At 48.1% G+C, this 21,796-nt stretch overlaps 4 protein-coding genes across 7 annotated transcripts; 2 read left to right on the top strand and 2 right to left on the bottom strand.

Annotated features, from left to right (window-relative positions):
• Positions 1-1,048: 1,048 nt before the first annotated feature.
• Positions 1,049-1,664, top strand: LOC117897378. The gene is made up of 2 exons (XM_034806185.1): positions 1,049-1,085; positions 1,150-1,664. Exons 1-2 carry the CDS (start codon positions 1,064-1,066, stop codon positions 1,521-1,523), a joined length of 396 nt encoding a protein of 131 aa, XP_034662076.1. The 5' UTR covers positions 1,049-1,063; the 3' UTR covers positions 1,524-1,664.
• A 53-nt stretch (positions 1,665-1,717) lies between these two features.
• Positions 1,718-3,923, bottom strand: LOC117897370 (V-type proton ATPase subunit d 1). The gene is made up of 3 exons (XM_034806172.1): positions 3,564-3,923; positions 2,782-3,290; positions 1,718-2,711 (listed from the first exon to the last, which is right to left on the bottom strand). The coding sequence occupies exons 1-3, from the start codon at positions 3,688-3,690 to the stop codon at positions 2,295-2,297; spliced, it is 1,053 nt and encodes a 350-aa protein (XP_034662063.1). The 5' UTR covers positions 3,691-3,923; the 3' UTR covers positions 1,718-2,294.
• A 1,872-nt stretch (positions 3,924-5,795) lies between these two features.
• On the bottom strand, positions 5,796-12,012 carry LOC117894961 (peptide transporter family 1). Of its 2 annotated transcripts, XM_034802303.1 has the most exons (6): positions 11,864-12,012; positions 11,404-11,481; positions 8,377-8,657; positions 8,233-8,311; positions 7,153-8,156; positions 5,796-7,011 (listed from the first exon to the last, which is right to left on the bottom strand). In XM_034802303.1, exons 2-6 carry the CDS (start codon positions 11,420-11,422, stop codon positions 6,022-6,024), a joined length of 2,373 nt encoding a protein of 790 aa, XP_034658194.1. In that variant the 5' UTR covers positions 11,423-11,481; positions 11,864-12,012; the 3' UTR covers positions 5,796-6,021. The 2 variants fall into 2 exon arrangements, with proteins under 2 accessions (XP_034658194.1, XP_034658186.1); XM_034802295.1 differs by lacking the exons at positions 11,404-11,481; positions 11,864-12,012 and adding an exon at positions 8,725-8,773.
• A 3,151-nt stretch (positions 12,013-15,163) lies between these two features.
• On the top strand, positions 15,164-20,623 carry LOC117897472 (peptide transporter family 1). 3 transcript variants are annotated; one of them, XM_034806337.1, is made up of 5 exons: positions 15,164-15,680; positions 18,055-18,136; positions 18,195-18,423; positions 18,481-19,837; positions 19,893-20,623. In XM_034806337.1, the coding sequence occupies exons 1-5, from the start codon at positions 15,591-15,593 to the stop codon at positions 20,394-20,396; spliced, it is 2,262 nt and encodes a 753-aa protein (XP_034662228.1). In that variant the 5' UTR covers positions 15,164-15,590; the 3' UTR covers positions 20,397-20,623. The 3 variants fall into 3 exon arrangements, with proteins under 3 accessions (XP_034662228.1, XP_034662217.1, XP_034662235.1); XM_034806326.1 differs by having other exon boundaries at positions 15,165-15,680; positions 18,052-18,136; XM_034806344.1 differs by lacking the exon at positions 15,164-15,680 and adding an exon at positions 17,110-17,200.
• The last annotated feature ends 1,173 nt before the right edge of the window (positions 20,624-21,796 follow it).

The raw sequence follows: 21,796 nt of genomic DNA, 5'->3' as shown, positions 1-21,796 counted from the left end.
TTTGTGCCACTTGGCCAATGCGGCAGCGCTCTTCCTCTTCCTCATCCATATACTCCTCACAGTGATGGATTACGTGTGCTATTTCTTTGTCTGGGCCTAGAAATCCCCCGACGATGACGCACACAGCACAAAGGAGACACACCAAGGACCGCACCCTCTGCACGAATGAACCTTGAAGTGGCCAAGGAACTCTGCTCTGTCCACGAGACAAAGAAGATTCTCGAGGCCCCAGCTAGACGTGATTGAGCGCCCCAACTGAACTGACAGAGCAGCATATCTGAAAAATCAGTGGAGTTGCATCTTATTTCTGCTAAAAATGGATTTAGTACAGAGTCTGATCTCATTTCATATGTCTACACATAACAATAAATTGAATTAATTAATGAGGTTGCATGTTGCACGGTGCAAGCACTCCTGTTTATTAGCATAGTTGACCCTCCATGGCTCCATTGGTAAGTAATTTCTTTCCAATAAAAAGCTATACATAGAATACATTCTTAGATACTCAAGTCTCTGAACAATTTTTGCATTTTACTTTGCATTGTTAGAGCGAAAATATATATAATAAAGAAATAATAATAAAATCAACTATGCACTAATTTTCCAAATTTTAAAACAATTTTAAAAGTACGTCTACAACTTAAAATGTAAGAAATTTCCATTCAGCGGCTTCCAGACTTTCTAGAACTAATGCTTTTGCCTCTAAAGTCACTCGTTTTTATTGGATTTGGCTACATAATGTAATTGTTTTATTTTAACTTTATTAAAATTCTGTTACTCAATAGCTGCCCAGTCACTGCCACGCGGTTTACGTTTGGTACTACATATTTAATTCATAACATTATGCCCTACCCAGGCGGAGTTCACAAATTTCCCATTTCGGCCTACTAATAAAAATGTTATATTAATTTCCATATGCCCGCATAAAACTTCTAGTAGGCCGTTTTTTCACGTATAAGTAATATGTCGGAACATTACCTTGACAAACCCATTTTACCTTGACCCAACCGGTAATCAACAACAAAAACATATTTTTTTCTGGCTCCCTAAAAATATTTCAAAGATGAATAAACTGGAAATCTCTGGTAAGTGAACAATAATTATTATTAAACCGACGTATAATCCGCAATGAATCTCTTTTGGCCAAAGAGATGGACGATTTGTCGTCGACGTCGACTCGCAGCAGTGACGACATGGTGGAGGTGTACGAGAACGTGACTCGCATCGTCTGGGTGGACCCTAAACAGCCATCTGCATCCGGGAAGATGTTGGTCAACATATTTGTTGAAAATTCTAAAAAAATAACTCAAAAGAAACTTAAAGCTAAAGCTAATTGGCAACGTCTGTGTCACGGGATTTACCATCGAAAACTGAACACCGGCGACGACCCGGCACTGAACACGAAAACTGGAAACGAGGCCCTGGCATCAAAGGATTCGAAATGCTGTGGAGATGCGGGATCTTCAAAGAATTCCAAGACGATTGCTGCAAATGTGGCACGCCAAACGCATGAGGGAGTCTAAGTGTGTGTGCTGAGGGGGGAGCATAGTTGCATTGGCCAAAAAGTTCTTTTCTAAATTGCTAAAAGAGCGTACTAAATATTTCGAACACTGTGCCAAACAGAAATCTTTCGATGCAAATACAAACCAATACTTAATATTATACATTAATAATTGCTACTTATTGCTGGGTATGGGACAAGGAATAGACAGAGAGAAACGTTTGAGGGAATGTTTGAAAACATGTTTTAATAATTGATTTATATCATTCACATATGTAGGTTTTTGTTTGTTTGTTGGTTTGCTGTAAATGTAAGCATTTCTATATAGTAGATAACATATGTATGGTATGGTGCTGATGCTCTCCTTACCCAATGCTTTGCTATTCATTTTGTGTTTTGTGTGTTTCGATAATTATAAATATGTGTGAGGCACACGAGAAGACAACGCTCTTAAGTTGCCTCCTGCGTACATACATACTTATATATATAGATATAAATATCTGCCGTGGGATGGAGGATACTTATGGAAGCAGAAAAATGCTCAATTCAACTAAAAACCCAAGAGAAAAAGAACTTATCGGGGGAGCGACAATAATACTCGTAACAAAACTACATATACATACATAAAGTTTGCACAAAGACACAATATTAATATACATTAAACAATTGATAACAAGGGATTGGTGGAGAACCAAAAACAAAAAAAAATACAGACATATCTTGAAGGGCAGGAGGAAAAAAAAAACGAGTAATAATTATTTGAATGCCGACTGGGAGGGGGCGGCTGATTGGCTTAGAAGATTGGTATGTAGTTGTCGATTTTGGCGCGATGCTTCTGGGCCACGCACTCGGCAATCCAGACAATGTTGCGGCACTCCTGCTCCTTGAGCTTAAGGTACGCGTAGAAGACGCCAAAGTGGAACTGTTGCAAGAAGGCGTACACGTTCAGCTTGACCTCGTGCTCGAAGAACTTATCCTCGAGTGTCTTGTCGCCGGGATTGTTGCCGGAGCCGTCGAAGAGAGCGGCGTATTCCGCATAGTACTCGGCCACGGTCTTCACTTGCTCGTAGTCGTCGGCACGGGCCAGCGCGGCCAAGCCATCGGGGTACATCTTGCCGCAGTTGGGATACAGCTTGGCGCGATCGTCCTTGGACAGCTCGGTGCCGAATGAGTTGATCGTGATGATAATGGCACGGCGATCGGCCTCAAACTGCAAGCATACGAAAAGAAACCAGCTATGGAATGAAGGAGAGACACCAAGGGGAGACCGGGGCACTTACCGCCAAGATCTCGCACATGACATCTGCGGTGGCACCTCCCATGTTCTTGCAGAAGTTGTAGAAGGCCTCCAGGTAGGCTTTGTACAGCGTGTTGCGGATGATTTCGATGTTCATCTCGTCGAGATCCTGCTCGGAAATGCAGTCGACAAAGAACGGGGCGAGCGGCGTGTCCACCAGCACAGCGTTGTACAGCTCAGCGGGCGTCGATGCCACATGGATGGCCTCCATCTGCTCAAAGCTGCCCAGCGGATGGCACTTGGGTATCAGCTCCGAAATGGGCCGCTGGTGCAGCGTGCCCGTAATGAGCAGAATGATGTTGTCGATCATATAGCCATAGGTGATGAAGTCCAGGAAGTTGGACAGCGGCTCCACAGCATGGTTGCGCATATGCTGGAACTCAATGACCAGCTTCTCCCGCAGCTTGTCATCGATCACGGACACGGACAGCGGTGAGGGCTCGTTGGCCAGAAAGCTGCCGTAGTCGGTGCCCTGCAGATGCAGTTTCAGATCTAAAATTGAATCAGAAGTGCGAATGCATTTGAATTTCGTGGAAAATGTCTAAAATATTATTAACAAATCACAAGACAAGCTTACACACACACCCACATTCATTCACATTCATTCGTGCACATGCATGTATGTATGTATACATACAGTGCTGCTGCTGCTGATATCAGCCACGGCCGCACGGTCACATGACAAAGCGGGCGTACGGGTATGGACGGGACGGGTGCGTTGTATGTATGGTGGCGACCAGCCAGCTAGCCAGCCCACTTACTCACCTTCCAAGGTTTCGCACTGCACCAGATTCAAGTAATCCGCCTGCTTCAGGATGCCACACTTGAAGCCACGGCACAGGCCCTCCAGATAGCCATTGTCGATGTTGAACATGAATCCTGAGCTGTCCATAGTTGCAAACTTACAAATCAACACACAAAGCAAAAAAAAGCACACGACACGCGCACTGTTACTGTAATTGGGGGGAGTTGACTGAAAGTCTGGACTCGGGCTGCGGGCTGCGAATCTGGCTCGATTGAATTCCGCGAAATGTGTAAGAAAGCAACGGTGCTGTGATGAAAATTCAACCTATTTTCTTTTCCAAATCGATCCAAGTCATATGATTTTTTTTCACGATAGGGCTCAGTGTGACCGCTGCAGCATGACCTCTAAAAATATACCGAAACATGCATTCTCATTTCCAAACATACCGTAAATATACCAGTTGATCAATTATTTGCAGACATTTTGATATTCTATTTCATATTATCAGAAAGTAATTAGTCTCTGATTTAAGTACACTTAAAAATTATGTTGCAAAACTAATTTGAATAATTATTTCTAGGGAATCAATTAATAAGGCAAGGCGAGGTTAATTTTTAAACACCCACTCAAAGGGTTAATCGTTCTCTACCCATGATTGGGAACCATATGTCTAGATTTTTATGGTGATTTTAATATTACTAGCTGGCGAGGACCCGCAGCACTGGAAATATAATATTTTCTGATTAGTGAAACGATTTTCTACAAAGTTGTGTGACTAAACGAGTCACAAATGTGATTTCTTAAACAATAAGGCATAAACCAAAAAGTAGAAATTAAATGCAACTACACACGTTCTACATTTCGCAACACGCGTTTTATCGGATTCAACTACAGGTGGCGCTGCCACTAGTTGACTATTTCAACGACAGGTGTCCACAAAGTCAAATTCCATGCTTAATTAAGTATCTTTAATTTGGACAGACAGAAAAATAGTTGATTTTGTCAATATATAAATATGAATTTAATTAGGTGTAGGTTTAGGTACAAATATTATAAGGATGCCCATTGGTTGACTTTATTTAATATTATTGCCTGAACTCAACGTCGCAACGCCTCCTGCTCGTCGTAGGGTATGTAAAAGTAGGCAATTGCCATAAAGATGAGCATATCGGCGAACATGAGGCCAGCAAAGAGGAAAAACTCGCTGGCCTGCGAATCAAAGAACTGCAGCTCCGCGACAACCACAACGATGACATTGCCAAAGGCGACTGTCAGCAGCCAGCAGGCCTGCAGCACGGACTTCATGCTGGGCGGGGACTGGGAGTAGGAGAACTCCAGTCCGGTGACTGAGAACATCACCTCGCCGAGTGTCATCACCACATATTGCGGCACCAGCCACAGCATGCTCATCGAGTTGGGCTCCGTGACTTCAAACATGCGCGAGACAAAGGCGCCCTGGCTCTGGGCCACGACCAGGGCGTAGACACCGCCCGCCCGCAGGCTGACATCGGCCAACGGCTGCTCCCCCACCTGCACGTCATACTCGCCAGTAACCAGCTCGTAGAGATCATGGTTGCGTGCGGGCATGTCCAGCACGACGTTGCCACTGCTCGTCTCGGTCCACACCACACGTGTGGTGGCCAGCAAATTGGCCAGCGTCCGCACAAAGGACTGCGAACGGTTGGACTTTTGCACCTCATCCACGTACCAGTGTTTGGTAATGGCGTGCGCCGGACGCAGAAAGAGCGTGTGCGCCGTCGCCTCATACAGCTCCTGGGTGCCAGCCTGCAGTTCGATGCAGCCTGTGAAACGCATGGTCGGATTTCGGATGGTCTTTGAATGTAAGTTAATGTAATTCACCTGTTGTGAGGCTCTCGATGGTGTAGGTGAGCGTGAAGGTGCCGTTGCTGGTGGCAACGCTGCCCGAATAGTACATGTCCAGGCCCTGCAGCGTGAAGCTTTCGCGTGCGCGCAGATTCGTGCTGATGCGATAGGAGCACTCGGGTATGCCGCTGAACACACGAAGCTGTGTGTTCCCGCTGCTTGGTATGTTCGGGTAGGTTTGCTGACAGTTCATGGCGGCGGGGGGGGAGGGAGGAAGATAAACCGTTCAATGTGTGGAGAGAGTTCTTTTCTCTCTGTTCTCTTTGTTTCTTTTGATTTTCTCTTACTCAAATGCGTTGCAGAGAGGACAAACACAAGACAAAACACACAGAACAGCAAAAGAAAAGCAAAGAGACAGGGGAAGCGGCTTACTAATTGTTTTTGTTTCTTCTTTTTATTAGATTAACTAAACTGAAATGTTTCTTGTTTTATATGCAACAACAGTCTGCCGATAAGGAGCGACCAGAGCTTCACTTACACTTAGATTGGAAATGTAATCGTAGGGATCGGACATATACACATAAAATATTTATAATACACAACACGGGAGCAGCGGCAGCCGCAGGAGCAGGTGGGAGAGAGCAGTGTTAGCCTCTACTCATTGATGTCCTTGCCCTTGTTCTCGACACCCTCTTCGAGTGGCTGTATCTCGGTCTTGGCATCGCCCGTCAGTGGCTGCACTTCCTCTTTCTTATTGGGATCATTCGGCTGATAGTAGTACGCCATCACCATGAACACCAGCATGTCCACGAACATGAGGCCGGCAAACAGGAAGAACTCGCTTGCCTGTGAATCGAACAGCGCCGCCTCGGCAATGATCACAACGATGACATTGCCAAAGGCTACGGTTAGCAGCCAGCAGGCCTGCAGCACAGACTTCATGCTGGGCGGGGCCTGGGCATAGGAGAACTCCAGTCCCGTGACGGAGAACATCACCTCGCCGAGTGTCATGACCACATACTGCGGTATCAGCCAGAGAATGTTCATGGAGTTGGGTTCCGTGACCTCAATCAGCTGGTAGTCGTAGCCCCCTTGGGCATTCTCCTTGACCAGCAGCGTGTAGACACCGCCCGAATGGACATCGACGGAGCCCACCCGCACGCCATCGATGAGCACATCGTACTTGGCGGAGTAGACCCGTGTGAGGAGCGTCTCGTTGGCATACTGCTCGTAGGCGATGTCCCCCTTGTCGGCATTCTTCCACACGATCGTGCTCTGGGGCGGCACATTGGCAATGGTCCGCACGAGGGGATGGCTCTCGGAGGGCTTGTCCACAAAGTCCTCCTGCCAGTAGGTGTTCTGTGTGGCATTCAACGGGTTGACGAACAGCGACCAGGCCTTCTTTTGGGTCAGCAGTTGGCTGCCCACGTTGGACAGTTGGCAGTTGGGGTCCGAGCTGCTGATCTGATACTCAAGATTCCACGTGTTCGCCACGTACAGGTCCTTGTTGGTGTAGACACCAAACTGGGGCACCTCGAAGCTCTCGGCACCGACCAGGTTGCTGCTGAATGTCAGGGGGCAGTTCTCCGTGTTGAAGACCCGCAGCTGGATGTTCTGGCTGTAGGGTAGGTCGGGATAGGTTTTCTAGCAGCCACAACGAAGCGTGCAACGAAAGAGAAGAGTGTAGAGAGAGCGAGAGAGCGGTGAGGGGCAGGAGTTTGAGGTGCAGGTGCAAGTGCAGGTGCAGGTGCAGGTGCAGTGACAACGATCGGGGATCGTACTTACCTCCAAGTTGAGCTCCACAATGCCAGAGATAATGAAGGCGATGCCGGCCAGGATGCCGCCCATGGTTAGCTTCTGCAGCGGCCGACGAATGCCGATGAGGCTGAGCGCCGGATAGAAGGCCACATCGTAGAGGGGTATAAAGACGAGAATGAGCAGCGGGTTGAGCACCTGCAGCTGATCGGGCTTGATGTCCCAGGAGCCCATGTCGCCGTCCATGCGCGTGGCCTGGAAGGTCCAGCGGGAGCCCTGCTGATCGAACAGTGCCCAGAACACGGGCAGCGGCAGATACAGGAACAGGACGCGCATCAGCACCTTGACATCGTCGATCAGCTGTCGCTCGTACTTCTTGTCCGCATAGTCCAGCCAGTGCTCGCGCGGATTGGTCTTCTTCTCCTTGCACTTCGTGGTGATCGCAGTCCAGATGGTGCTCGAGACCAGCACCACCATATTACCCGCCGGCGGCTTCATCTTGTACAGCGATCGTCCCAGCACAAAGATCACCACCGAAATGATCATGAGGATGGCGGGCACACCGAAGGCCAGAGGATAGCAATTGATGTCATCGAAGCAGGAGACATCTTCGCGCAGGATCGGCGTCACCGTCGTCGAGATCAGCGAGCCAGCATTGATCGAGAAGTAGAAGAGCGAGAAGAACGAGGTGATCTGCTTGACCTGCTCCGGCACCTTGAACTGATCACCGCCAAAGGCTGACACGCACGGCTTAATGCCGCCCGAGCCCAGGGCGATGAGGGCCAGTCCGAGCATCGTGAATGTCTCCACGGGCAGATTGAGCGGCCCAATGGCGCCCAGGGTGAGCAGCACCGATCCGCAGATGTACACCATCGACAGGTACAATATCGTCTTGAACTTGCCCAGCCAGGAGTCCGAGACGATGGCTCCAAACACGCACAGGAAGTACACGAACATGGTGAACACGTGGAAGACCACGGTGGCTGTGTCCTCCGCGTAGCCCAGCTGACGACTCAAATACAGCACAAGGACAGCTGCAAAGAGGTGGGAAAGGGACATTAGTTTGTGTGCTGAGTCCTTGATCCTTGACCCTTTGTGTGGCAAACTCACTTCGCATTCCGTAGTAGTTGAAGCGCTCGCAGAACTCATTGCTGATGATGAAGAACACGGACTTGGGATACGGAAGTTTCTGTTGGATGGAAAGAGCGAGGAATTGGATGGGTAAGCCCCGACTGACAGAAGTACTCAACTCACCTTCTGTTGTCCCTCGGCCTCGGCAACGTTGCTGAAGTCCTTGTCCTCCTTCCACTCCTTGCCATTCTGCTCCGGCTGTGGTTCGGGCAACTTTTGGGTCTCCACCGGCAGCAGCGCCTTGCCATTGGTCTCGGCCTTGGACTCGGCGGCTGGCTCCTCGACTGTGGCTGCAGTTGCCTCTGCAGTTTCCTCCAGCGGTGCAACGCTTGGGGCAGACTCCGTTGTGGGTGCTGCAAGGGCTACAGGCGCTGCCTCGCTGGGCTCAGCGGCTGGCAGTATTTCTGTGGAGCAGCAAAAGGAAGAATTAGTTAAGGAAAAACAATCGACAAGGAGGAAAGCGAGGCCCACCAAGCAGCGGCACAATCTCCGCTGCAGATTCCATTTTGCAATTGTCTGCCTTGGCCAGCGAATCTCAACTGATGCGAGAGACTCGGCCGCATTTCACCAGAATGGGCCAAGACAGCCTTGTACTTGACAGCCACAACCCAATCCAGATAACAGATCCGACAGTTCTTAATTTGGAGTGCGTCCACCCCGGTTAGCGTGTGAATTCTTTGCTGGCTCGGCATAAATCTCAACGCATTAGATGCAGGGCCCATAAAAGCCACAGCGACAGAGACACTGTCCACAGCCGTGGCAGATAACGCCTCTGAGATAGCTCTCTCCCACCGTGTGACGCTACAGTTGATCCCCGCATGTTGTTGAGATTTGATGGGCAGCTGCACCCCAAGCCCCATAGCCCACTCGGAGCCAGCCAGGAAGCGTCTGGCAGCCAACGCATGCCCTTAAGTGTGAGAGTGTTTTGGCTTGGCAAGAAGGAAATGTGTGCATGAATTTGCTCATCGATCGATGGGCTAATCCACTCCCAGCCCAGGCACAGCGATCGATGCTTTATCAGCCTTTACGACTGCCATTAGATCGAAGCAGCAGCAGCAGCAGTGGCCATCACATGGCAGCAATAAAAAGCCCCTTGGCAAGCAATCCATTAACATAAAATTACTTATCGCTTAGTCCGTTGCGGTGGATAATGTTTGAAGTCGCTCGGGCACGCATGCCAATCATGCCAGCGAGTCAGAGTCAGAGTCAGAGCCAGAGCCAATTCATTCATGCAGAGTGCGAGTACTTTGGATGTGTGTCAATGCCGGAAGGGTAGAGCCAGGCACAGAGGGACTGCAAATTGCACTCTTAGAGGTCAGAGCGGCTGTTCTGATTATGAATGGGAGAGCCCAAAGGGTTACGCTAGAAAGTGGCACAAGTTCTGGGTAATTTGTGGGCTACTTATCTGGAAAATAATTCAAGTGTTTCCTTAACGGGGAAAAAGGTTATCAGCACAGCACATAGCACAAAGCGGATGCAATTAGTCCCCGAGCCCATGGGATGGTACAACAAAAACGCTCTCAGGGCGCACGTACGCAGGAAGCGTTGATCGAATCGGAAGGATGACATTGCCCCAGTGGAATGGAATGACGAGGCACTGCGCATCAGGGTAAGTTGCTGCTTTTATCGCTATCGCTGCTGTTATCGCATCGGCTATTGTTGGCGGCTGTAAATTTGAGCAGCGACACCGAATGGAAAGAGCTGCGTACAATCCAGAGAGCCATGGAGCCATGCGGCTATAGAACCCACTCTTATCCACTTGTGTGTCATGTATCGAGCGATTCCAACTGATTTACAAGCGATTAGGCAGCGTCAGCTGCGGCCTGCCCGCCCTCCCCTTTGCGAGTGCCAATCTTGTGCGCTATCTATCCCATTTTAATTACAATGTTGAAGTGTTTCTCAGCTTGCTCTTTCTCGGAATGTGATTGAAGCTGGTTGTGGGTTGTGGGGTGTGGCCTGTGGGGTGTAGGCTGTGGGGTGTGGGGTTGGTATCGCTTAGATATGGAAGCCAATATTCGGTAGCGAAACGCTGATTGGCTTGTTCCTCTGCGACATACAATTAGCGCCAGAGTCCAGATAGATTCTGCGCTGACTGAGCAGCTTGCATGACACAATCTTTGGTCGAAAGCTGCAACAGAAATGTCACAAAACAATGCCACAAAGTTCCAGCATCCAGTGGAGCTAAACGATCTTCGTGCATTACACAGCCCGGCCCCGGCGATTTGTCAGCAATTGTTTGGGTCGGCTCGCACCGGGGGAATACCAAAGCAAAAGCAAAAATCACAGAGAGTTGTGGTAACATTCAGGGGCTCAGAGTCATAGATTCAAGGCACACACCCGCCTCAACGTTTATGAATATGCAAATGACGCTGCTGAAGCGATTTGTAGACCTGGCATTGAAATGCAAGCGCAATAAGCCGAAACACAACTATCGGACTGAATATAATTATACATGGAATGCACACATTTGTGGATACTTATTTACTACGCACCAAACGGGGTTGTGGCAATGCCAAATGGGGGAGCGGCAGTGTGCCGATTGACCAATTTTGGCAACTCTCTTTGGGCCAAGTCGAGCCGCTGGATCGAAGCAGGGGGGGACGGACTTGGGCTACCCTTATCGGCATGTCTAGATTTGTGGGGCAGAGGCACGAGTTCTGGGTAAAGGCTCTTCAGCCTGTCTCCCTGCAGCTTTGCAGCCACTAATGCCGATTCGAGTGTTGACAGATAAATGAATTTATACCACGAGTACGAGTGCGAGTACGAGTGCGAGTACGAGTGTGCACAGGTAATCTTTATAGCGCTGCTCGTTACTCAACGGCCTACATATGGGCCCACAGGTGGGTGCGGGGGCTTCTTGGCTCTGATAGGGGAATGCTGGCAAACACTTTCTCAGCGTAATTTCTGGGGTTATTCAGGTAGCTGCCGATTCGAATTTATGCTAAAGATTGGGAGTATTTCCACAAAACTAACACTTCAATTTGATTGTTTCATCGCAGTCAACCCCGTCCAATAATTTCCAACTCAATGAAATCTTGACCAAAAAACGTGTACCCCCTGCACCCACTTCAATCGTAGCTCGTATAATTGCGAGTGTACATCTATAATTATGAACAATTATAGAATAATTATAGAAACAAAAAACAATACCATTTTCCTTATCCGTCATGTTGGTGCTGCTGATGCTGGAATGTCGCTGGGGTTTTGCTTTGCATCCGTTTCGCGTCACTTGAAATCGAATAGAAATACTTTTATTTATTTACTTATGTTTATATTTATAATGTAAGTTCGCGCTTTCTTTTCTGATTCAATCAAGAACACGAAGAAAAGAGCAAGCCGAGCAGAGACGTGTTGTCATAAAAAAAAAATATCTGTGACATCCTTTGCCCGAAATATTTCAGAGTTCAATTAGCACACAAAGCGGTCAGAAAGTGCAAAAATAATATACAACAAAAAAAAACGTGCATAAATTGTATTTTTTTGTACAACAAGAAAGTGTTTTTTATTTTTATTTTATGTGCTGCCTGGTCTGGTTTTGTTTTGTCTTTTGTCTGTTTGGGTTTACGTATTGTAGGGTTACATTTCTCGTATTGCCCGCACTGTAACTCACATTAAAACATTGAGCTAAATATATGTACAACAACAAAAAATAAAACAGAATGAAGCACAAACAAAAAGCTGCAGTTCGGTCGGTCCGGCAGCGACGATCAACAGACTCTGACTGATGTCGACTGCTTGCAAGCTTTGCTAAGAAGCCGTTAACTGTTGCGCTGCTTGCTTCTGAGCTCTGCTCTGCTCTGCTCTGCTCACTGCTCGCTGCGACTGCGCGCGTGCTGCGGCTGTCACTGCCACTGGCACTGCCACTGTCGACGTCGACGTCGCTGGCGTGCTGGAAGGATGACAAAACTGCGTTAACTGCGATAAGCCTAATCGTTGTGTTATCGACAGTCTGTTGCAAGTACGACTATTTACGGCCCCCGCTCTTGTGTGTCCCCATAGTGAATGAAGAGGTAGATGGATGGTATTCGCTATGCCCGTCTGCTATTTATGGCCCGTCTCTCATCGCTGTCAGAGCGGTTCCACAACAGCAATGACAATGACAACGCCAGATCATACATAAGTATGTACATACATACATATATGTACATATGTACATACATCTCGATTGCCCTGCCAGTAACTTATCTCAGTGCCACGCCTCGTCTGTTTCAAACTACTCGAAGGTGGGCGGACGGTGGGAGTCAGTCAAGTCATTAACTAAATATTTTCGTCTCTCCAACAGCCAAAGCGGGGGAGAGGATAAAGAGAGAATGAGTTTTGGGGCGAGGAGAGAGAAAGAGAGAGCTCAGGGATGGCCGCCCAGACTCTGCGACTCAGAGCGAATCTATATTTGATTGTTCAAAAAAGGCAGAGTTATATCAATATTAATATCATTTGGATCTATAAATAGCCTTTGAATAAACTCGTTAATCGTACTCATTGTGTCAGTGCACACAATTATTAAACTACGCATTTTTGGAGGTAGACAACTGGACCATGGCAGTTCAAACATTATCACAGACAGAAACATCTGAAGGATCTCTACTCTGCCGATGCTGCTTCGAGGGGATTAAGCGCATTCACGCAGCTACATAAGGGCACTCAAATCAATTTGATTTCGATTTAGTTCAGAGCAGAGCAGGAGACGCTTACGCAGATCGATTGGCATCTAATCGGGGGCCCCGACTCGTGTCGGTTTTGTTTTATGAACTGAACTTAATCGCCGAGCCGATAGCTGCAAATAGTATTTATGGTTCGCTATCATTATAGCCATGCCCAGAAACAAGTATAAACATCTATTGGCTATTGGCTATACTCGTACTCGTACTCGTACTGGTACCCGAATGGCCCAAAAGTCATTCATTGTGCGATGTTGGTGTTGTTTTTGCTGTTATTGTCACTGTGTTACTGTTATTGTTATTGCTATTTGATTCGTCGGCAAGGGGCCGGGGGTTTGGCTGGGCGATAAGTGTACTTTCAGTTGTTGTTTTGCTTCTTGCTTCTTGCTTTCGTTTTTACGATTGTCATTTGGCCTGGCCTGGCCTGGCCCGGCACCGCTCCGCTCCGCCCCGATCGGCTTGAGATTGCATTGTGATGGTGTATGGTCTATGGCCCATGGTATGCAATGCGCCCGATTGAGTAACACTTAATTAAAGCCATTAAGAGTATGCGCCATACGAACGAATACGTTATGTGTATCAGTCGATCTGGTTGCGTGTCGATAGCCATCACTTGAATAGTTTCGCTGTGGAATGTTTGCAAGGCTCAATGGGAATGTTGTGGCATGCGACAACTGCGACAAATCGATCTGCTGCTATGCAATCCAATCCTGCTCTGTGCCCTTGAACGACACCAGAACTTAGGGCTGTGCCAACAAACAGTTTATGTGCTAAGAAGTGAGTAGCCTTAGTGGCTGTCTTATCGGTCGATCGGTCAGGTGACGATTAGATCGTATCGGATAGTGGTGCGATTAGCCCCCAGTCCACGCTTTCCGCTGAACCACTTGGGTAACCGGGCCATAAATGTCAAGCGAAAGCCAACTGTCGAGATTGGAGAGCCTCCACAGATGCAGATACAGATACAGATACTGATACACTCGTAGATGAAGATATTGAAGATGAATCAAACAATCGCTAAGGGCAAAACTGTCTCAAGTGGAGGAGTTGCATTGCTCGACCCCGTCATCGATCGATATCGAATCCCCGCAGCTGATATCAACTGTTTGCTCAATGAATTGAATTTTTGTACCATTCTACCTGATTGTGTGAGAAGGCCGTGTGTCTGCTGTCATAAATATCAGAGAGCTGTTCAATTTATCACTATGAAGAAGGGGACCTACAAAAGACAGGCGTCTAGCACTTCGTCGGAGTCCCCGTCCCCGTCCCAGTCCCAGTCCCGCTCCGGGTACCAGTCCACGACGTATACCTTTCAGACTTCTAATCTGGAGTTTATGCTAAACGACTTTGGATACAGCAAGGGTGAGTCCTCCACCTGAGACATTTCTCCACTCCATAATTTGTTTCGCTTTCATTCCTCCAACAGTGCTCAAGCCGAGCCGCCATTTGCCCTTTATGACGGGGAATAGATATGCAACGGATACCACGGACCACTCCAAGAGCGCTCTCTCGACTGAGGTGAGTCTGCGGGGTGGCAGCATTAGTCCCGTTGCACTGCACTAGCATCGACAGAACAGTCGTGGCCGAACTGTACGCTTCCCTACACAGCTCGCAGAATCGATTCGCGCGAAAAACAGCAATCTTGAAACAATAACTAATGCGCATCGTAAATGTTTATGGCCGGGGTAGATTTATGGCTGCCTGGGAAAGTCCCAACCAATGTTAGTCAAAGCCGTAAAGAAAACCAAACGAAGATAGCAGCCACCTAGGCGCACATGGCATCCTTAGATAGTAGATGGTTTAGATTAGTGTATTCCAGATGGTGGACCCTGACAACAGAGAGTGAGCCCAAGGAAAACGGTAATCGGTCAACATATCCGCACCAGCTGCACCCACCCAGAGCAGTGGGAGAGAGAGAGTGAGAATCAGAATCAGGGGTACACTTACAGCTTCGTTGATCAGCATTGAACTTGACTGCAAAAGCTCTCTGTGGGTGTAGTGGGTCGTTCACATACGGCCGGTGTGTAAATGAAGCTTGACGTCAGCTGCAGCGCTGCGTCGCAGCTGCACTAAGCTCGAAGCACAAGCATAATCCATTGAGCGAGCGCAAGAGAGAGAGAGGGTGAGCGATCTGCTGCGAGAGCAAAGCCAGTGTCAAAATCTCCGTTAATTGAGTCAACGTTGCTGCTGCGGCTGCTGCTCTCTATCTCTCTCCCTCCGTGCAAGCTGTTTATCTAAAAATTTAATTTGATTTTTGTTCTTGTTCGTCTTGTTTTTTGGCTACCGACTGCGCTGCTGCTATCCACTGTCCGCTGTCCACTATTCCCTCTCCACCGTTGTCTTTCTGCGCTTTAAAAGCGCAGCTTACACGGGGGCAGCGCATCATTTATCGTTTGGCAAGTGTGCTGTTCGTTTACGGCATCAACGTGGCCCGACCCCAGGCCCAGAATCAGCATCTCGCCACCCCTCTGCTCCCCCGCACCACTCACTGTGATCGTATTGTTACCTAGCGACCAACCCGTCTTAATTGCACCTGTGTCGCCGATTGTTAATTGTTGTCCGAAAAAAATCATTGAACGTGCGTGAATTTTCGGGCATTTGATAAAATTCCAAAAGACTCTTTAACTCTGTTTCTGTACCCGTTTCTGTGAGTGCCGTTATGTGCACAGTCCCTTTTTTGTAATGGAGAACAATAATGCGAGTGAAGTAAGAGCGGAGGATGGTGGCAACTGCAAAACAGCCAAGGAGAAAAAGAAACTGGATGAGAGTGGGGTGAGTGGAGTGCCGTTACAGTGTGTAGGGAATGCAAAGTGAAGCAAAGAGAGTGCAGCAAACAGAATGCAGAAAAGTCGAATGCCTTGAAAGAAATGAAATGATGAAATGCAAGAAAGACGAAACAGTGAAGAGAAGAGGAAATAGATGCATGACAAAAACCGTAAAGTTTGTTTCCGATTGCAAGTAATTTGTTCACACAAATAATTGCACACGCAAATGCGCATTTAATATAAAAACAGGCTGAGATTTACTGTCACTTAACAAACATCACCTCCAACCAAAATAACTTGAGGAAGGGTATACAAAGAATTGATGCCAAGAACAGCGAAGAGAGAGCGGGAGAACAGAGTGAGAGCAAAGGGAGAGCAAAAGCATGTACACTTACATACATATATGTACATATGTACATACGAACTTATTATCACTTTCAATAGTCAATTGAGAAAGTGCGCTATATGCACGTTTTATGCAGTCGAACATGCATACAAGATGTACATGTTTATATATATGTATGTACTTATGTAATGGTAATGTAATTTGCGAGCACGACTACTTTATCTATAGAAACAGCAGCAGATTCCATTGACTTTGACTTTTCTGCCTTCTGCCTCCAAGGTCTGACGAGCTCTGTGGGTGCTCTTCTTGCAGCAGCGACAGCGACCGCAGTCGACCTTGACTGGCCGCGAAAATGTGTGTCAATCGAATCGAGATCCTTTTATTACCCGCAAATTGATTGAATCAATTACGAAGTGCGTAAATCAAAACAAGAATCAAAGAGATGGATTCTCTACAGCACTATCGACGTCGGAATACCCTCGCATGTACCAGCAGCTAGGAAATATCCAAATTTGCAGTTCACCTTTTCACAGGCATGGAATGCGGGCTCTTCATAGAGCTAAGTCTCAGTTTTTGTAGGTGCATAGGGTAACCCATGCTTGGTTGAGTCTTCGGTACTCCAAGAACAATCATACCCATGTACATAGCAGGGTATCAATGAGGTTGACCCACTTTTGTAGCTTCGCAGCCACGCGAATTCATTTTCCACCAGCACCCAGACCCAGACCCAGCCCCGTTGCACCTGTAGCTTAGTGTAAACAAAACTCAGACAATCGCTTGTAAGTGTCGATAAGCTTCTCTCCACTCATTCCATTGTAATCCGCTGGAACAATGATCTCAGCATCGTCTGCCTGCACTACCCTAGCACATATGTAGCTTCTTGTTCTCTTTATTGTTTGTTAATTTATTTGCTCAACTCAACGTCTAACAACTGCTGGCTGCTGCTGGAGAGAGTGGAGGACTGGAGGGCAGAGGCGCCCGGCAAATCGAACTTTAAAGCTCGAGGCCAGCATCAGCTCATTCTTAGTTCGATTCCAAACGCTATTGCCGGCACACGGCCAACAAGCAGCTGTTAGCAGAAGCCATCCACAACTCCGACTCTGACTGACGATCGTTACATAAAGTTTGTTATGGCATTTATTACACCTGCAGTTGGCATAGAGAATTGCAAATCAGCCAAGGTGAGTGCGGAGCAGATGTACCCAGAGAGTGGGAGAGCGCCAGCGACCGTGGTGGCAGCAGAATTCTTAATCCGTCAATCAATGGACCATCCAGGCCCAGCCCCAGCCCCAGCCCCAGGCACAGCCACAGCCCCATGGGCCAAAGTAAGAAAAATAAAACCCGTTCGCACACCGTTGCTCACCTTGGCCAAGAGACGCGGCAAAACGAAAACCAAAACATAATCGAAAGCCAAACGAAACCGAAATGGCTAGCGAAAACGAGACAACTCAAAAGCCGTATTACCATGAGAATAAACATAGAAAAGCCATCACAAGAGACACGCCGCTGTCGCTGCATCCAGCCCCATCTGGCCGACACCGAAATACCCTAGCAGGAAGGGCTAATGGAAGTGCCACAAATCCATCCATCCATCAATGCTGCCTGCAATTTTAAGAGTTTCAAAGTGATTTTGTGCATTATTTTTACTCATCTGAAGTTCAACCCATGCCGTGGCCTTTGTAGGGAGTTTCTACCAGCTGGCAAAGTGGAAAGGCTAAAATTCCAATAGCTGATTAGAAAGTTTGAAGGGCTTTGACAACCAGAAACAATAAATGCCGCAGCACCCATTGGCATTCAGGCAGAACTAGAAAATTTCTTTAAGTTACAGGGTAACACTCGTGTCTGTTTGTGTGTGTGCTTTTGTGTGTGTACTTGGAACCCAACAATTTGCCAAGTCAGCGAGTGAGGGGAAACTTTCTTATCGATAAGAAAAGGTTTCTGCAGCAGTTGACAAGAGATAGGGCTGGGGATCTGATAAAGAAAATATGACTCGCAATTTTGATTGAGATTGTTTTTTGTTTACTTCTCTTAGCAGGAACTCGTACCGTATCCCAAGTCGGTGGCCTTTATCATCAGCAATGAGTTCTGCGAACGCTTCAACTATTATGGCATGCGCAGTGAGTATTCCCTCAAGGACTTCCTTCTGATCTGTTCCAAATCCTTGTCTACTTGCAGCCATTCTGGTGCTGTATCTCACCAACAAGCTGGGCTACAACGAGGAGACCTCGACGGTGCTCTTCCACGTCTTCACCATGCTGGTGTATATCTTTCCACTGATTGGAGCTCTCATTGCCGATGGCTGGCTGGGCAAGTACAAGACGATTCTGTATCTTTCATTGGTATACAGTCTTGGCGCCTTGATAGTGTCCTTTGGCGCCATTCCGCTGAGCGTCATGCCCACCAAGTGAGTGCTGTGAGTGTCCAGCAAATGCAGCTACAATTATCGAATCCTTTCTTTCAGAGCTGTGACCATTGTGGGCCTCATACTGATCGCCATGGGTACGGGCGGCATAAAGCCGTGCGTGTCGGCCTTTGGCGGTGATCAGTTCGTGTTGCCCCAGCAGGCCGTGCAGCTGGCAAAGTTCTTTTCACTTTTCTACTTTGCGATCAATGCGGGCTCCATGATCTCGACGACAGTGACGCCCATTCTGCGGGCGGATGTCCACTGCTTTGGGGAGAACGATTGCTTCTCGCTGGCCTTTGGCATTCCGGCCATACTCATGCTCGTCTCTGTGGTCATCTTTGTGGCAGGGAAGCGGCGCTATCAAATTAATGCGCCCACCGGCAACATGATCTTCGGCGTCTCGCAGTGCCTCAGGGATGCGTTCAAGGGTTGGCTCAAGCTGCGCAAGACCGCGCCGATGCCCAGCTTCCTGGACTACGCCCGACCCACGGTGGGCGCCAAGATGGTGCACGAGACCAAGAGTCTGGGCAAGATACTCATCCTTTATCTGCCCTTCCCCATATTCTGGGCACTGTTCGACCAGCAGGGCTCCCGCTGGACCTTCCAGGCCACGCGCATGGATGGCCAGGTGCTGGGCTACCAGATCAAGCCCGATCAGATGCAAGTGGTCAATCCGCTGCTCATTCTCGCCTTCATACCGCTCTTCGACTACCTGATCTATCCGCTGCTGGCCAAGTGCGGGCTGCGTCGACCGCTGCAGAAGCTCACTGTGGGCCTGCTGCTGGCCGCCCTGGGCTTCTTCCTGTCCGCTGGCCTCGAAATGAGGATGGAACAGGCTGTCAGTGGCGCAGTGCCCAACGATCCGCACACCGCCCACCTGCGACTGTACAATGGAATGCCCTGCCGCTACGAGTTCCTCAGCAATGTGAGCCCCAGGACGGCAGCACAAGACGCATCATTGCGGAGCATCGATCCCTTGGACATGTGGTCCGATCTGTCGCTGATCGTTCGGGAGCCCGCAGAGTTCACCTTCACGGCCCATGATCCGGCAGGCAAATGCGCCAAGATTCAAGGCCAGCTGCATCTGCGTCCGGGCAAGGCGACCAGCTACTTCCTGGCCGACAACGAGCTGCACGAGTTCCATGATGGCCTGGACAGTGTGCCCAACATCAACAGTCCCCCCATGCTCCGTGCGCTGATCAACACGCCAAAGGGCGAGGGCCCCATCCTGCTCAAGGGACCGGGAGACATTCGCCAGCCGCTCCCGCTGGACAATCGCAATCTATCGCAGCTGCATCGAGTCGTCGTTGGCCATGGCGAGGTAGACATCAATGGGAAGCGGGCAGCCAGCTTTCAGCCCCAAAACGGTGGACTCTACAGCCTGCTGGTGAACGGCGATGCAGCGAACGGATATGTGAGTAATTTATAATCTTTTATAAGTTTTTCATATCTATGCAAATGTTTCGCAGGATTACAAACTGGTGGAGGTGGTGGCGCCGAGTGCGGTGTCCATACTGTGGCAGTTGCCGCAAATTGTTGCCATGACGGCGGCAGAGATTATGTTCTCGGTGACGGGGCTGGAGTTCTCATTCACCCAAGCGCCGAAGAGCATGAAGAGCGTGCTGCAGGCCTGCTGGCTGCTGTCGGTGGCAGTGGGCAACATGATCGTTGTGCTTATCGCAGAGTTCAAGCTGGCCAGTTCGCAGTCGGGCGAGTTTGCGCTCTTCGCCTGCCTCATGCTGGTGGATATGGTGCTGTTCCTTTGGCTGGCCCGCAGCTATCAGTACAAGGACCAAACGCAGGAAGCCGAGAGCGACGACGAGCCCGAAAAGTCCGTGGGCAAGCCACAAACCTCCGACATCACGACGTACAAGAAGGAAGCGAGTCCGCGGCGTGTGGGTGGCATGTATGATGAGGCGGGTTATGGCTCCTATCGCAACAATGCCTACGATAATGATTTCTCGGAAGTCTGAGCCTGCCCGGCACTCGGCCTGATCCTGATACTGATACTTAATCAACAATCATCCTCAGCGAATCCTCAATCGAATTTAGTCTTAGTCGCTCTTGTATTTATTTATTTTACCTTTTTTTTGTATGTTATTTTTAGTCTACTTTAGCTGCCGTACGCTTTTATCCTGTACTTTCGGTGCATTTGTGCCACTTGTTTTTGTATATGTATAAAAATATTTACACTCCGATTTGAATTTGAATTTTAGCTTAATGGGAGATGATCTTATCCGATTCCAAAATGCAGTACTCCTATCAGAATCCGCTTGACACGTGGCCAAGACTACTAGGCTTCACCTTCACAAATAATGGGTTGCTTTTGGAAGGTCGTGAAAATACTAACTAATTATCAGGTCCTTCCAAATTTGATATTTTTTCGTCTGAGAAGACTACATGGATGCAGAAATGTAGCTGTTGTGCTTTACGAACCGGGTTAAGAGGTGGCTTCTTCTTAGTTTTTAGTCTTTTTATATGTTTCGCTTTCAAAATGACACGCCGCATTGTTGTTGGATTGGCTTTAACATCACATTTGTCTCGCTTTTCCTATTATAATTCGCCTCTCTGCTGCTGCAGAGCGGCCTTTATATTTCTCCCAAATGTATTTCTACTCACAAGTTTAAAATGGACTTTGTGGAGTTTTCCTCGAGTAGATCCGAGTCATCCAACAATTCTTTAAGCTCCTGTTGCTCTGGTCTACCGCTGGTTATGCGCATTTTTTGTATAATTGTATCGCCAGCTTCCAGTCTTTCCATTTCTGTAATAGAAAATGGTCAATGATATTTCCTAGTTTGGTTTTAAATCTACTAACATTCCGCCAATCACTTGCAGAGGGCCCAAAGCATTTAGCTGGAGTGTCAAGTCCTCACAAGCTGCGCAAAGTTTCAGGCAATGTTCGGGTGCCCCTTGAACATAAGAACAAAATTTATAACAATTACCTTAAGTATTCTGATTCTGCATTAAGGACTTACTTTGTACAAAATAATAAAACCAGTCATATGTACAAATGTCTGAGCAGCTTAAGGAGACATAAACCACAATAAAAGTAGCACAAGCAGAAAAGCAGCCAAGCGCTCACCTTAGACAACAAATAAACAAATTGTTTAATTTACAAATTGAAAATTAATGTAATACATATGGATGCTTACCCCCAAGCGACAGCCAGTCATGGGTTCATTCAATAAGTGACTGAAGATGCGACCGTACCGTAGTCGCCGCCAATTGGCACTCTTCTGGAGCCGCCAGCCATACCCAAAGGTAAGCAGCAAGCCACAGGCGAGCACCCGCATATCGATGGGAACGTGGCGGCGCATACTGGCCAGGAACACAGATGAGTTCTGTCGCAATACGACTATACATGGCCTGAAGT

The sequence above is a fragment of the Drosophila subobscura genome, chromosome A (assembly GCF_008121235.1).
Source record: "Drosophila subobscura isolate 14011-0131.10 chromosome A, UCBerk_Dsub_1.0, whole genome shotgun sequence".
Classification (NCBI taxonomy): Eukaryota; Metazoa; Arthropoda; class Insecta; order Diptera; family Drosophilidae; genus Drosophila; species Drosophila subobscura.
Note: the sequence above shows the minus strand (reverse complement) of the source record. Positions and strands in the feature narration are given on the sequence as shown.